This window comes from Mastigoproctus giganteus, chromosome 8 (genome assembly GCF_048544385.1).
Source record: "Mastigoproctus giganteus isolate SK-2022 chromosome 8, ASM4854438v1, whole genome shotgun sequence".
NCBI lineage: Eukaryota > Metazoa > Arthropoda > Arachnida > Uropygi > Thelyphonidae > Mastigoproctus > Mastigoproctus giganteus.
This window is the reverse complement of record NC_143582.1, coordinates 122,192,525-122,209,588: the sequence shown is the minus strand read 5'-3', so window position 1 is coordinate 122,209,588 and position 17,064 is coordinate 122,192,525. Positions and strand designations below refer to the sequence as shown.

General features: G+C 37.5%; 1 protein-coding gene across 4 annotated transcripts in view; it reads right to left on the bottom strand.

The window, feature by feature from the left end:
• The window catches only part of HDAC1 (histone deacetylase 1), a 318,028-nt gene that overhangs the window by 79,966 nt on the left and 220,998 nt on the right, over nt 1-17,064 (bottom strand). For all 4 annotated transcript variants that reach the window (XM_090378886.1, XM_090378885.1, XM_090378887.1 and 1 more), the window contains one exon: nt 1,792-1,850. In XM_090378886.1, coding sequence (XP_090235012.1) covers nt 1,792-1,850 — 59 coding nt within the window. The remainder of the gene's footprint in view (nt 1-1,791; nt 1,851-17,064) is intronic.

The following is a 17,064-nucleotide window of genomic DNA, read 5'->3' as shown; positions in this document are numbered from 1 at the left end:
TCTTAATTTCACTTCATTTTTCTTAATACAGGCTATATTAATTTTTGCTCCTGTAATTCCTTTACTATTTCCGCTTCCATATGGATAACTTTACTGAAGTTATGTTTCACTTATACCCTTGGACAAGTTCAGTGTGGTACATGAGGGTGACCTGAAACGGAGAAGAATTTATGGTAGTCTTGATTACATACTGAAAAATTCATGGTAACGCTGTTCTCTGTTCTACAGTTATTCCATAGTATTTGTGTAGTGTGAAGGAAATTAATGTCGTTTTACAGTAAGATGCCAAATAAATATAATGTAAAAAGTTCAGAAGGCATATATGCATAATTTTCCATGAAATGTAAAATATGAAAAGGTAACATGTTTGCCTTGTGTACCATATCTAGAGGTGATTCCTCAATTTTGAGCAGTGGAAAATATGATGTAATCTGACATTTACAAACAAATAAGCATAATGACCATGTACTGCATAAAAGGAAATGCAAAATAGATGTCATATTTCATAGTGATTATCATGTCATTTGGGCCAAATGTTTATTTGCTTCTTTTGTCAGAGAACATTATCTTCCTTTACGTTGTGCATGCACATTGTTCAGAAATACCTTTTCCCCTAGGGGAAAAAAAAAAAATAAATAAATGTAGAAGAGCAAAAACAACAGGAATTATTATTGAGATTATGTGGATTGGGAAATAGGACATATAGTGATGACTATGAAAAGTCTTTTGATTGCTAGAATTGTCAAGAAACCAAGCTGTATCCTAGCACACTGCCAAGAAATTAGTGATTTCTCTATGCTCAAAGTATGTTTTTCAAAAGTGATTACTAGTTCTTTTAGTTTTCTGTTAAGTAAAACTCCTTATTTAATGCTAGCTTTCAAAAAAATACTTATAAAAATCAAGGAAGGAAAGTTGAATTTCTTTTAGCATTCATAGTTACAGAATTAATTACTGATCCTTGCTTGGTCACACGAGACACTGCTCCTGTCTCTCCTTGGCAGGTCTGGAAATCTGGCAATAAAAGTTAATCTGCCATGGTTTGAAAGGAGCAAACATGGATCTTGACTCATTTCCTTGACTAGTGCAATCACGCTCTCACATCATGCTTGCATTCATGACATTAATTGTGACTACTCCATATGCCCAATTTGTAAACAGAAAAATAAATAGGGAAAAAATATTTTTTTAAAAATCCAATTTTAATGTTATTTATTTTTAAGTCTAATCATTAGTTTTATTATTTTTTGGGAGAAAAAAAAAAAAAAAGAGAAAAACTAAGTTTCAGCAAAAAAAAAAAAAAAAAAAAAGTATAAAGAAATTATAACCAAATTGAGAAAAAATTACTGTTTCTCCATCATAAATCCAGAGAGTTGACAGCTATTTGAACAAGACAAAAGGTTATTATAAAAAAAAATATATATATACAAGGGGGTCCCCCACCTAAATCCAGAGAATTAGCAGCTATACTACTGTGACAGAAATTATGAATATTAAATCAATGGAAGTGAATAAAATTAATAAAAATAAATGTAGATAGAGCAAATAAATTTAGCACAACCAAAGTTGCACAAATCAGGTTTCAAAACACGGGTGCAAAAAAAAAAAAAAAAAAAAAAAAAAACAATGGCAAATAAAATATAAACATTAAAAGATTGTAGGAAAACCCCCTCTATGATATTTTTGAAACAAAACTGTAAATTTATAGTATATGTGCATTTCTTAGAAGTTTATCTCATATTTGCCAACTTGTTTTTCTAATGTGTATTGTCAAAAAAATATATAATTACTTACGTTGCATTTGAACTCCAGGTGCATGTGGAAGCATCCTTAGATTTTCGAACAAACGTGTCCTGCAAAAAATTAGAAATATTGTTTAAAATGTCTAAAACTATATTTCCCCCCCTCCTCAAAAGACCACATACACTCCAGTGTCCATAATTTGCTTATGCTTTCAATTTTCGTACATCTTTTAACAGATGTGAACAGTAATCCTTACCAATCATTCGGGGGGGGGGGGGTTACATTCTGGAAAATCAGTAACAATAAAAATGATTAACGACAATATTGCTTCATTTAAAATAGAGAATTAGGGAGGGATCTTTTAATTCAGTGACAGATAATTCATATTTTATGAGGGATGATCAAATGTTATGAGAACAGAATAATATACAGTAATACCCCGACTTACGCGAACTCGGAGTTACGCAGTTCCTGATTTTTTCGTTTGGCAACGCTGCCGCCCACTATCTTCAAGGTAGTTTTTCATATGTTATCGATATACGGTGCGACGGCGGAGAATGAGAGCTAAAGATGAACAAAATTCAACTTGGCTGCTTTTATGTTTTTTATATCAGTGAAGGGGAAACACACTTTCACCATAATAACGTAAAAACCAACACAATTCCAGCTATCGGTATAATCGCAAATGCAATTAGATCGAGTTTACTACCAGTTTATAACAGATTCCACTAGCAGAAACGCAACTGGATTTTTACTGTTTTATGGTAGTAACCCCTAGAAATGTGAGGTGTTAATAGTGTATCTCTGCCTTTATGGTGTTGTTTATTCAGTTGCTACATGCGCGCAGCTTTGTTTATGCGTATCAAGCGTGCCTCCTCGTTTTGTAATTGTGCTTTATTCCCTAAAAATGAGTAAAATACTTAATTAAAAGGTGTGAAAAGGAAGCGTCCTGGTGAAGACACTGCAGATTCAGAGAGAAAAAGAAAAGCAATTATCGATAAACAGAGGTGGACTGGGTCAAAAATTCTTACCCGGGAAAATTTATAGTGGCCTCATACTATGGTTTATGGCCAAAATCACACTGGCCCACCGGCGTTTCCCCGGTAAGGCTTATTGCCAGTCCGCCTCTGTCGATAGAGAAAAAAATATGAAATTGTGAAGCGCTTTGAGCGAAATGAAAGACCATGTGATATTGCACGTGCTACAGGCCTAAATGAAGCAACGGCGAAAAGCACATGACAATTGCAAACTTGACAGGTCGAAAATTGAAAAGGGCTCAATTGTAAAGGGCTTAAAAATTTTAGAAAACATAGACTCCAACGAAGAACGCGTTATAGCTACAAAGCAAGGAATAAAAAAATTATTAGCTTGCTACGAAGAAATTCTGCGTGAAAAAAAGAAGGCGCTGTGTCGTCAGACGAATTTGTTAGATTTTATGAAGCCATCGACATCGAAATAACTTTTTAACGTAAGTCATTTGTTTTTTTAATACATATTTTGTATTAATATGTATAAAGAACTGCAATTTTATTAATATTTTTCTTCTAAACTAGTGTTTTTGTTAGTCCTTGGTCCCAATTAAGCAAAATTTATATGTATTTATATGCAAAATTGTACCCCGACTTACGCGAATTCGACTTACGCGATTTTCGTTGGACCCACCTATCGCGTAACTTCGGGGTATTACTGTATATCACTACAGTTAAAATTCCATGTCCCCCCCACCCCCAATTTATTCATCTAGAAGTTTAATAAAATTATTGCATCTGCAAAGAGGTTAATCCTTCAAAAAAAATTTATTCTGGTTGGGCATAAAACCAGGATTCCACAGAATAAAAGACAATGTATTCACGGTTATATTATTCCCTTTACATTCTATTAATATACAATGCTGTTATGGCCTTACATTTTATGAATCCGTTCTAAAATAAACATGTCATTTAGGTTGCCGGAACTGATGAAAGTATTTTTCAGTACATAATGGCAGTGGTTAGATGCAAATAGATAAAGATCTCTACAATCACTCTGACTTCATTAATGTTTTCAACCACTTTATTAATTTCTGGTGCATTTTTCTGACATGAGTCATCAACATTATCTTCTGAGTTGCTGGCCTTCTGTTTGTTGTCTTCCCTCTGTTCACAGAGGCTGCAATTTCTTCTTCGCTCAGATAATGCTCAGCTTCAGCATTCACCGCAATCCAAGACTGCCACCAAGTACATCACAAGCAGCCTTTGCTTCTTGATGATGTAATACGTATTGGTGCATAGCATTATTATTGCATTTAATTAAATTACTTTAGTGTAGCATCTCAATTAATTTGAATTTGAACAAAATCATGCCACAGACCAGATGTGAAGCGAAGGGCTCAAAGTTGAAGGACTGCCATGGCTCTGTGGAAGTGTGTGGGGTGGGGGGGTTTCCTCCAAATCACAACCTTACGAAATGCGCTCTTCTTTGATGTTTTCAGATCTATCTGGAATTGGACATGATACAGCTGCAGCAGGGGAAGGGATGCCTTTGTATATGTGTTTGATGCAAAGAGTGAGGACATCGAGTGTCAACTCAGTGCTTTAATGGACATTTATGACAACTTGAAGAATAGGGTGGATTCCCTCAAAGGAATTTAAATGGGGAACCATCGAGCTCTCAATTACCCACCTCAACACCAGTGATTGTACTTGCAAATCAGGCAACACTGTAGCAACATCCAAGGCAGAATGTGCTGGTACCACACAATGCAGTTATTGTCAGTGACTCTACTGTCAGGGAAACAGGAAATATATTGTGCAAAAAGGATAGGTGAAATAGGACCAGGGGTACGTCTGCCAGTGGCAAACGTTGATGTTGTTGTTGAATATATATATATCATTTTTTAAGTGCACAAAAGACAATATTGTTGAATGTGTTGGCACTAGCATTAGCATTAGTAGAAGCATTTGATGCAAGAAAGCAAGCTTATGCAGCATCAGCCAAAAAAAAAAAAAAAAAACCACTTCCACTTCACCCCTCTGTTCGTTCAAAATACCTGTCCAGCTGAGCCTTAAACTTATTTAGGCTATCAACTTCTTCCACGACAAGGGATGGAAGTCTGTTCCACCAACCAACCACTCGCTGGCTAAAGGCAAATTTCCGCATGTCTATCCTACATCTGTCTTTCCTCAATTGGAATTTATGCCCTCTCAGGTGATTATTCTGAGCGAGAGGAAGAATTCCATCAGCATTGAGCATGCTCAAACCATTCAATGCTTTATACACCTCTATCAGATCACCTCGCTGGTGCCTAGTCTCCAGACACTGTAATTTGCAAAATTTGAGCCTTTCTTCATAAGAGCACCCCTTTGTTCCATTCACTAATCTTGTTGCCCTTTTCTGTACTCGTTCCAGCAGCTCTACATCCTTCTTGAAATGAGGCCTCCAGACCTGTACACAGTACTCTAGGTGTGGCCTGACCATTGCCTTATACAAGGGAATAATCACCTCCTTATCCCTGCTAGAAAATTTCCTATATATCATTGACAATATACCATGAGCTACTCTTGCAGCCTGTCTGCACTGCTCAGAGAACTTCATATCTGCCTGCACAACCACCCCCAGGTCCCTTTCATTCTCTACCACTGTCAGTGTAGTACCACAGAGTTGATACGTTACTCTGGGGTTGCTGTTTCCCATGTGTAGTACTTTACATTTGTCAATGTTAAACTTCATTTGCCACCTCTCAGCCCATCTGCTCAACCTTTCCAGATCCTGTTGCAGCAGCATAGTGTCAGTAGTGTCCTTGACAACCTGCCTACCTTTGTATCGTCTGCAAACTTCGACATTAAGCTTGATATACCATCATCAATATCATTTATGAATACAGAAAACAATAATGGACCCAACACTGAGCCCTGAGGGACTCCACTAATAACATTAGTGTACGACGAGCAGTGTCCATTGATTACCACTCTCTGTCTTCTCCCCCTCAGCCACCCCTTTATCCACAGCAGCAATTTGCCTCCAATGTCACACTGCTCCAATTTGTGCAGCAGTCTTCCATGTGCAACAGTATCAAAAGCCTTTCTAAGATCCAAGTATATAATATCAAAGTTATTCCCTGCATCCAGTTCCTTTGTGACTGCATCATAGCATCCAATCAAATTGGTCAGGCAAGACTTCCCTTTAACAAAACCATGCTGTGTCCGAGCTATAACTGAAGTCTTGTCTAAATGATCCTGCAGTGCTTCTTTAACTAGTGCCTCCATTAATTTTCCTGGAACAGAAGTTAAACTCACAGGTCTATAATTGCTTGTGTCAGCCTTTGATCCTCCTTTGTGAATTGGGGTCACATTTGCACATCTCCAGTCTGTGGGTACCTCCCCTGAGTCCAAGGAAGCTCTCATAATTATGGCTAAGGGTTTGCTTACTTCCTCTGCTGCCTCCTTTAATATAACTGGATAGATCCCATCCACCCGGGGTGCCTTTCTTGTGTTTATCTTCAACAATTTCTCCTCCACTTTACTCTCAGTTATTACAAGATTCTCTAGCTTACTGCTAGAGTTGAATACACCTCTGGCTTTCCCCTCGCTAAATAACTCCTCATGTGTGAATGTCGATGCAAAATATTCATTTAGTTTGTTAGCTACCTGAGCAGGATCATCAACAGTTGACCCATCGATATCAAGTGGACCAATCTGATTCATCCCCTTCCTTCTAGAGTTTACATAAGTAAAGAACTCTTTGCTGTTTTTCTTTGCATCTCTTGCCAAAGATTTCTCGTAATCTGCCTTCGCCTGCCTAACCTCCTTTGTAATTTGGTTACAGATCAACTTGTATCTATCATAGGATTCTGTGTCATGGGTTAATTTGTATGTATCCCATGCATGTTTCTTCTCTGCCATATGCCTCATCAGTTCATCTGACATCCATTTAGGCCTAAACCTTGAACAATATTTCTTAGTTGATATGTAAAGCCTAGTAGCTTCCAAGATAAGTTCTTTGAATGCTTCCTATTTTGCATTTGCTGTTGGTAACATCATCAGTTGGTCCCACTGTATAGAATTTAAATACTGTCTCAGTCCATCGTAGTCGCCTTTACGAAAGCAATAACCCTTCCCTTTACCCCTTATGGTAGTTACTTCTTTGAGTAAATCCCACTTCAGCACACTGTGATCACTGCCACCTAGTGGTTCATTTATCTGCAGATTCTTAATACATAAAGAATCACTGCTGATAATCAAATCAAGAGTATTACTCCCTCTAGTTGCCTCCTGAACATGCTGATGTAGAAAACAATCATCCAATAAATCCACAAAAGCCTTGCTAGTGTGTGAATGACCAGCCCCCAAATTCCAGTCAATATCTGGGAAATTAAAATCCCCCATTATAAGACTCTCTGATTTACTGGCACACTCTATTTCCCTGTACAGTTTCTTATTATACTCATCAGAGTCATTAGGCCTATAGCACACTCCTACTCTCAATTTTGATCTCCCAATGCCTATGTCACACCAAACTGACGCGATGTCCACTGGCTTCACTATGTCCACTGGCTTCACTAATGACATTAAGAGCAGAAGATCTGAGGACCTGCTTAACAAGTAAAAGGCAATGCTGAGAAAAACGTCACTAGGCAGGGTAAAATTTGAAAGTGTCTGTAATTCTGCTCACACTCAATAGGAGGGCATACATGTTGAGAGCCTTGTGTATCAATTCAGCCCTAGAGAGACTGTGAAAGCCTCGTGTGGTATAATATTTTCTCAGCATGGTCTGTACTTGTTAAAAGTATAGACTTTTTACAGAGAGAGGATACACTTAAATAGAAGGGGTGCAGAATATTCAATGATACTATACAGACAGTGTTAGACGGATCATAAAGCTGATATCTTGAGGGGGTACACAACTAATAAATTAATAGCCACAACCAAAGGTAAAAGTGATTCTTGCACTGCTTCTATTCGAACATGCAGCAGCCCAGGTGCATATATACTCTGCATGTACACCAGTGCTGGGAGAATAGTAAATAAATTTTATGAATTTGAAGGGCTGGACAAGTCATCAAATAAAGACATATGGTGTCACTCAGATGCAAGGGATGCAGAATTTGAATATGGGGAGTACAATAGGTACAAAAAGGCCATAGTGTATAGTACACAGAGTTGATTGTCAAGCAGCACCAGGGATCCACCCCCCCCCACAACTCCAAGTTTGTATACTCTGTCGCAGTACAACTCTAAGGTGAGAGACAGCTGTTTGTTTGTTTGTTATTTGGTTTTTAGGAGCATTAGCAACTAAGGCCATATTGCTCCGGGGATATGCGGTGGTCATTTCCTGACCTTTCCGCATCCTCCGTATTTGGTGGGCATGGGCTCAAACCCCGGTCTAATCAAGAAGCGTGTGCTACGCACTGCTGCTCCTGCCCACCTGGCTACGGAGGCGCCCGTGAGAGACAGCGTTAGCTTTAGTGTTGCTGTGCCATTTAGCTGCAGGGCCCTATTGTGACCCCATATTGCCCATCATCAGCCTCAGGGAAGCAGGCCAGGTGTAAATAGGGAACAGAAAAGTCTCTGGCAGGGGAAAATCCCTGGACAATGCCTGAGCTTGCAAAGGAGGGCCACAGGAAAAAGTATGGTATCACACAGTACAAAAAAGTGTGTCATATAGCGCATAACATTAAAGTTGTACATACAATACTTACATAATAGGGAACAGCATGGCACTATTATTTATACATAGATATAGATATATATATATATATATATATATATATAGCACATAAAAAGAAATGAAAGTATACCAATAGCGTGAAGAATTTAACATGCAAAATTAAGAATAGAGTGCTGTTGGGGAAACATTAAATAATTTAGAAAATTGAGTCCAAATTAAAGGAAAATTTAGAACCCCCCCGTCCCCTGCTAAGCACCAGTTTCTGAATTGCGTGAAATATCACTATTATGTAAATGTAACCAGTCAACAACACAAAAATAAGTAAAAATAGAGAAAAAAGTAACAATATAAAATAGAACATACCATAATATCGAATTGAATAGAAAAGACTGACCATTATGCCCCATCTCATCAGTGAACCACAAGACCATAATGGTCAGGAAACCACTACATTTCGAACGAGATGGGGCATAATGGTCAGTCTTTTCTATTCAATTTGATATTATGTTATACTTTTTCGTTTTATTTTTACTTTTTTCTCTATTTTTACTTCTTTCTGTATTGTTGGCCAGTTACATTTACATATAGTGATATTTCATGCAATTTTGAAACTGGTGCTTAGCAGGGGGGAGGGGGGGGGCACTGCTAAATTTTCCTTTAATTTGGACTCTATTTTCTAAATTATTTAACAATAATGTTTCTCCAACAATACTTTCATTTTTTTTTATTTTTATTTTTTTTTTTTAACTTTCAAAATGCCATACTTTCATTTCTTTTTATTGAAACAGAAAATTACAGTTAAATCAAGCAACATGTTGTGCATATGCTGCCACTGATGTCTGCTCTACTATCCTTATTTTTCATTTTCACTTAATTTTGAACTTATTTCTGCTGTCTAATATTCGATTGATTTGGATAAAATTAGAATTATATTTACATGGTAGTAGTGTGATGAATTGCTAACGCTGTGTCCATGCAGCCATCTATAGCCTAATTTATTTCCAGATCATATCATATCAACCACCAGAACATATCAACCACCATTATACAAATCTATTGAACCGGCAGTGTGATCCTAGTATCATTCTTTTGCGGCATGGATTTGTTTAGCGTTCGAAATATAGTGGTTCCCTGACCTTTATGGCCTCTTGGTCCACTGACGAGATGGGGCATAATGGTCAGTCTTTTCTATTCAATTCAATATTATGGTATTATGTTCTTTTTATTTTTAGTTTTTTCTCTATTTTTACTTATTTCTGTATTGTTGGCTGGTTACATTTATATATAGTGATATTTCACGCAATTCAGAAACTGGTACTTGGCAAAGGGGGCACTGCTAAATTTTCCTTTAATTTGGACTCTATTTTTTAAATTATTTAACATTGTTTCTCCAACAGTACTCTATTTTTAATTTTGCGTGCTAATACTTTAATACTAATACTGGCATACTTTTAATTTCTTTTTATTGAAACATAAAATTACAGTTAAATACAGTGAAACTTCCCTTTAACGGACAGCCATGGGGAACAAAAATGTGTCCGTTAGAGAGAAGTGTCCGCTAACAAGAAGTCTGAGGGAGAAAAAAAAAAGAATGAAAGAAAAATCGTTAAACATTTAATGTAAAATTAAATTAAAATATATACAGATTTTGAACAATATTTTTGTAAATAATATACAATTACATACACAAGAGATAAAGAAAAATCGTTAAACGTTTAATGTAAAATTAAATTAAATTATATACAGATTTTGCAAAATATTTTTGTAAATAATATACATACAATTGTGCTATGCATATTATGACTTTATCTTAAGAAAAATACATAGAGTAATCACTTATTTTCTTCTGCAGCTTCTTCGGGCTGATAATTTTGTTTTCAACATTTGTTTGGAGTGAAGAAACCATCGAAAGTCCTTCAGTATCTTCTTCAGCGGCAAAAAACATGTTTAAACGATTGATTTGTATGAGCGCTTCTTCTTCTATTTTCATCGGTGGTTCGTCGTTAATATGTTCTTCGACAGAATGACCTCCTTCCATTTCTTCATCCTCATGAGGAACTTCTTGAAAAATATCGATGATAATGTCATTGCTATCTAGAGCACCATCTTCTGTGTGAGGTTTGAGTCTATATCTTTGTAGCCAGGGTCACTTGCAGTGGAAGTATCGTACATTATCAATAGATGATGAAGTTCTTGTTCTTCTTGGTGCTCCACATTGCTGTTCACAACTTCAATTTTTGCATTTGAGAAGCCAGACTTTACAAAACAGTTCACGACAGTTTGTTTTCTAATTGCGTTTACTGAAGAGGAAATCCATTGAATCGCATCTAGGATGCTGATTTTCTTTGCAAGGTCACTCGCACATGTTACATCGTTCATGTTTGCAATGAGATGTCTTAAAACACGTTTTCTGTAGTGAAGTTTAAAATTTTTTATTATCCCTTGATCCAAGGGCTGACACTCTGCAGATGTGTTTGGTGGCAGAAAAATGATTTGAATGTTGGACAATTCAATGTGCGGGTGAGATGCAGCATTATCCATGAAAAGAATAATCTCTCTGTTTTGACGAATCATGTTTTGGTTAAAGTGACTTATCCATTCATTCATGATATCTCGTGTCATCCACGCTTTTTTATTAGACTTCCAGTCAACATTCAAAAGATTCAACTTTATGCCCTTGAAACAACGAGGATTTTGTGGTTTTCCTATAACAAGAGGTTGTTCAAAGTCTCCCAGCATATTTGTACGCAATAGTACAGTCAAGCGTTCCTTAGAAATTTTTGCGCCCTGGCACTTTTCGTTTTTAAGACTCATTGTTTTTTCAGGAAGAGCTTTAAAAAAACAACCCTGTTTCGTCACAGTTGTAAATATCCTTAGCTTCAAAATCACAACATAAATCTTACAATTTGACGGTCCACTCTGTTACAACCCCAGTATCAACAGATCCACCTTCACTACTTACGGTTTTCCAAGAAATTTATGCCGAGTTTTGAACTTGTCTAGCCATCCCACAGAAGCTTTGAACTCATTTACTCCCATAGATTTCGCAACACCCAAAGCCTTTTCCCTAATAATAGGCCCATTAATGGGAATTTTTTTAGCATGTGCACGACAAATTTGAAGTCCAACAATTTTCGGGAATGATTTTTGAACCTGATCATTTCCGTGTTGCCAAAATTGTTTGAGCAGTTAATTTTTTTTTCTTTAGGATGTCGCTTTCCTGCATCTTCCCGATTTTGAATTTTGCAGCGAGAGTGCGAACACTATTTTTTTGCCGATCATACGCATTATTGAGTTCGACTTTATCTTTTAAAGTTAAATGTTTACGAGAAGACATTGTGCACTTCACATGACACTGAACAAAACTGAAAACTGAAAAGACGAAAGGCCGACCATATCCCCCCCCTGCACACACCGAATTCATCAGAAGTTTTACACGTGTCTTAAAATTCTTGAAAAAGGGTTTAGAACCGCGACGTAAACCTTGATAAAATTCAGAGAATCGGAAATAGAAAATAAACACACGATTGAGGCAATACGTGGAAGAAACGTTCCTAGAAAAAGGGCCGTGAGCTCGTCCGCTGTCCGTTATGAGGAGATCAAATAAAGTGCTAATCTAAACGAAACAGTGCAGATTGCCTGTCCGCGTCCGTTACAGAGAATGTCCGCTAGACAGAAGCTGCAAACACGTTAAAACCAATGGAGGTGAGTTGGGGAATTTGAAAATGTCCGTTGTAGAGAGATGTCCGTTAACGAGAGGTGTCCGTTAGGAGAAGTTTCACTGTATACGCAACATGTTGTGGTTTTTGCATATTTGCTGCCACTAATGTCTACTCTACTATCCTTATTTTTTATTTTAACATAATTTTGCACTTATTTCTGCTGTCTAATATTCGATTCATTTGGATTTAATTAGAATAAAATATATATATAATTCTTATTAAATCTATATCTAATCTAATCTATATATATATATCTTGCTTTTATGGGGTATTTTTAAATTGAATTTGAATTAAAATCATGCTTCACTCTAGAGCAGCAAGACCTAAAACTTGAAATAGAATGAATGGTTTGGCTTAGAAGGGAACTCATAAGAGAAGTGCCCAATGGAAGTTCTGTTATGCTGTGCCCCTTCTAGAAGGAGATAAAAAAAAAAAAAAAAAAGTAGATTTTCAATACAGAGATTGTATGAGGATATTCAGCATTCTCATGAGCTTTTACATGAAAGCTTGAAGACCAGAGTTTTGAGCTTGAATAAACTAAATGAGTGACCCATCGAGCACTCAGCTGCCCAGTTCAATTACAGTCTGTATTGATGCATCATACAATACAATGCCATCTTCAATGGCACAGAATGCTGGTCCAATAGGAAGTCGCTACTGCTAATAATTCTAATGATTTGGCGATAGTGAAATATACAGAGAAAAAAGGACAGGTGGAAAAAGACCGGGGTATTTCTCCCAGGGGGTGGGGGAAGAAGTTAATGGTGCTGTAAAGAAATCTGTGCTATCTCAGCATTTATAAGAATATTATTTATCAATGAGAACACCACTCAGTAAATTCAGTGAACAACAGAACAGACTCATCCTCTTCTTTTAGCCACTCCACTTGCTCAGCAGTAGAAATGCCAATCCCAAAATGAGAATCATCTGGTTTAGTCTGGTATGGGCATATGTAAACATATTACAGAAGTGTTTCTATCAGCACATCTCGTATAGCCTTTATCAGAGCAAAATTTTCCTATAATCTACAGTGAGAGCTTGGACCCTTTGCAGTTCATAATTCAGCAGACACCTATCTGCTAAGTGGAGCCTTGTTCTCACAGTAAAGTGATGGGCCAGCTCTGAGGGGACCAAAGGGAAATCCACTACCACACATATCCCATACATTCATTGCCAAAATGAGCCTCTGAGCATCTTCACAGCAGTAACAGTTGTGCCTCTTAGTGCCACTATCTTAAGAGTGCTAGTTCTGAAGTGCCATGGTGCCTGGCAGCATTGGTGTTTATATGCCTCTCACCTGAGAAGCCAGCATAGAGATGTTTTTAGATGGGGGTGGGGATCTTCCAATACCAAGGTTCCTACATCATATAGAATTTCTGTACCCAGAATTCGTGAAATGTAATTCCTGGTTCCAAAAGGCTGTGAACGTACAACAGATGTAGCTTCATCTGCCAACTCAAATGATATGGCTTCAGGTGCCTTTCATAGGTTATGAAAATAAAGCTTTGGAGCAATATTATGGCCAAATTCAGTGCTTTTTGAAGACTTGGATCCAAATGCCATGCAGAATGGGCATTATCAGTGCAGGGTTGTTCTTGTGGGCACATACTGAGAGCTGATTTGGATGAATTGATTTTTCAGTCTGATATCTCCAATATCATCTGATTAAACTGATGACAATGAACAGATATCACGAGTTTAATGTCATCTGCATAGCACAAAATATCTCTCTTGTCAAAGATGAAAGGGATCAGCACAGCCGTGAAGAGTATTCTTGTTCACGGCCAATACAACACTCAACAAACTACTGAGAAAATAACGACAAAATCATCCAGATAGCATCTGACCAATTTTAGATTGTAAACCACCCAAATCAGCCCTTGTAATATCCTCCCTCAAGAACAACCCTGCACTGGTAACACCCACCTTGAGAAACTCCCATGTTAACTTTAGGGGTATAGGTTTTGCCACGAGATTTGCGAAGCAGGAGGAGAGCTGTAAAGAAAAAAAAAAAAAACATTATTTATTATTTATTAAACTAGGTGGTCCCAGCCAGCTTTTCTGGAAACCCTGCCCACCCATCTAAAATACTGTACAGATATCAAACACACACTGCCACTAGATGGTTACTACCCCTGGCATGTGGAGGTGGCCAGGGATACACTATTTGATATTGATAATAAAAAATCATGAAAAGAAAAGAACAGGAAATAGAAAAGAGTATGTCAGTAGAAGAAAAATAAGTAGGAGAGGAAAACAAATTCAGTAAAGAGCTTGAAGCATCAGCAATCAGTAAGTACATGCATCCTTATGCAAAGACTAAAAATTCTCTATCCTGATCCTGACCAACTGCTGGGCGTTCCAGAACAATGCACACAAGGTGTTTAGAACAGAATTCAGCAAAGAACGATTCATAGTTAGTTTGTATTTTTACAAGTAATTTCATGTTCTTATTTTTTATTTTTTTTATGAAAACCCCAAACATGAGAGGTATTAGAACCTATAGTACCTTTCCCTCCATTTTTAAAACTTTATCCCAGCCTACCTTTGAACTAAATGGCCTGGGTTATGGAGGAGGTAAGCGGATCCAAGATTCTCTTTGGCTCCGACGTCAGTTATAGTGTGCATTGGCATGTGCATGTTAAAAGGATATTATATTTTCGGTGGTGCAATACTGGCGGAATATCATCATGCCTTGTTTTGCACTTTTCTTGCTATTGTGCATTCTGAATTCCACCAAGGATTTGAGAATGGTGGAAACCACAAAGATGTTTTTTGGAAATATGTGGACAATACCTTTTGTACTGTACAAAACTGTATCATTGATGGGCTGCTGGTTTACTCATGTGACGTAAAATTCTGCCGGTTGTTGTTGTTGTTTGTTTGTTTGGTTTTTAGGAGCATTAGCAACTAAGGCCATATTGCTCCAGGATATGTGGTGGTCATTCCCTGACCTTTCCGCATCCTCCGTATTTGGTGGTGATGGGCTTCAACCCCAGTCTAATCAAGAAGTGTGTGCTATGCACTGCTGCTCCTTCCCACCTGGCTACGGAGGCGCCAATTCTGCCGGATGTTCGAAGGCATTCCAGCCAATCTTATCAAACTTCTGCTGAGATATCCTTGTTGGTTGATATGGTTTTTTTTTTTTTTTTGGTCAAAAGTGATCTCAGAAGGGAGTGATTACTCCAATAGGGATTTTCTTCAACCACTCATGTGAACAAAGGAAAAAAAAGAGAGAGGGAGAGTAGACATTGAGATCAATAGCAGTAAACGTAAGGATAGGAGTGTGGAAAAAGTGTTCATTCCCCATTTAGGAAACAGTTCATTATTTTCAAGCATGTGCTCTACTTTTTGGCTCCTCATATTAGTCTTTGCAGTACCCCAGAAGGTATTATTTCCATTAAAATCTCCTAATAAAAGAATAGGAACAAGCAGTTGTGCAATGAGAGAATAAAGGTCTGTCCAAGAGATGTTAATCCAGGGTGGCAAATATACCGAAAAAACTGTTGAAAGAAATTCTAAAGAGAGGAGAACAGCAACCACTGCGATGGTGGTTGCTGTTCAATCACCTGTGTCTTTGCGTATTATGTTGACATACGTAAAGTTCGGGCTTCATTTGCCTTCATAAATGTCTCCTGCAAACAGAGGCACACTGGCTTGAACTATGAAGGAAGGTCTTCATGTCACGAACATGCTGCCTGAATCCACAGCAATTCCACTCTATGAATTTGACCATTATTTGTGCTTTGTGAATCCGCCGGACGACTTCCAAAGTGCTGAGGTCATTGTTTTCTCAGTCTTGGATTTATGCTTTTTGGGAAAGTGCGAACATTGTCCAGTGTCCATATCTTTCTGCAAAAAGTTCCAAGACCATACGTCATTTCTTTCCTTCACCTGTCCTTCATATTTTCATTTGTTGTAGGCAGGGAGTCGGGATTTTAGTTTTCTCTATACCACTTTGTTTAGTTAGCAGTCTAGCAGTAAGTGGTATCAATATGGGAATGGCATCGGATTGAATGTTCTGTATGGCTTTTGGGTGTTCAAAAAGTAGCATGCAATGGGGGCAAAAGATTCTTTTGGTGGAATTTTCATATCTGTTTGAATCCCAACAGATTGGTTCACTGCAGCCTTCAAATTTATGTACGCGGAATTTCTGTTAGTTATTAACATTATCAGTTTTCTCACCTCCTGATAACGAATTTTCAGCTCAGCTCAAGCTAAACCAGAAACCACTGGCATGCGTTAAGGACACAGGATGCTCATCTTCAGTTTACAAGACTAGGTTTGATGGCTATACATGCATTGTTTCTGGTCTTTTGCAGTGCACTGAGAAAAGGCAGGCATTCCACAGCAGACCATCTGCAAATACAGTCAGTCCTCATATAACACGTGTTTACACTACATGAATTCAATCATACACGATTTATAAATAGGGAAACAATATCGTATATAACACGAACCGAATTCGCTTATGCACAATTCGCCTTTGTGTTTACAAAAAATGGCAGTCGAATGCGGAATCACCCCAACTGAACACAACACGATAGGAATGAAGAGAAGATTCTGAAAATGTATGTTTTTTATATCAGCAAAGGGGAAACACATTTCACCATAATAGCGTTAAAAACCCACACAATTCCAGCTATCGGTATTATCGCAAATGCAATTAGATCGAGTTTACTACCAGTTTATAACAGATTCCACTAGCAAAAACGCAACTGGAAATTGTTTTTATTGTTTTATGGTAGTAACCCCCAGAAATGTGCTTTAGTAAAATGTGAGCTAGTGAGGTGTTCATAGTGTGTCTCTGCCTTTGGTGTTGTTTATTCAGTTGCTACACGCATGCAGCTTTGTTTATGTGTATCAAGCGTGCCTCCTCATTTTGTAATTGTGCTTTATTTCCTAAAAATGGGTAAAATACTTAAAAGGTGTGAAAAGGAAGCATCCTGGTGAAGAC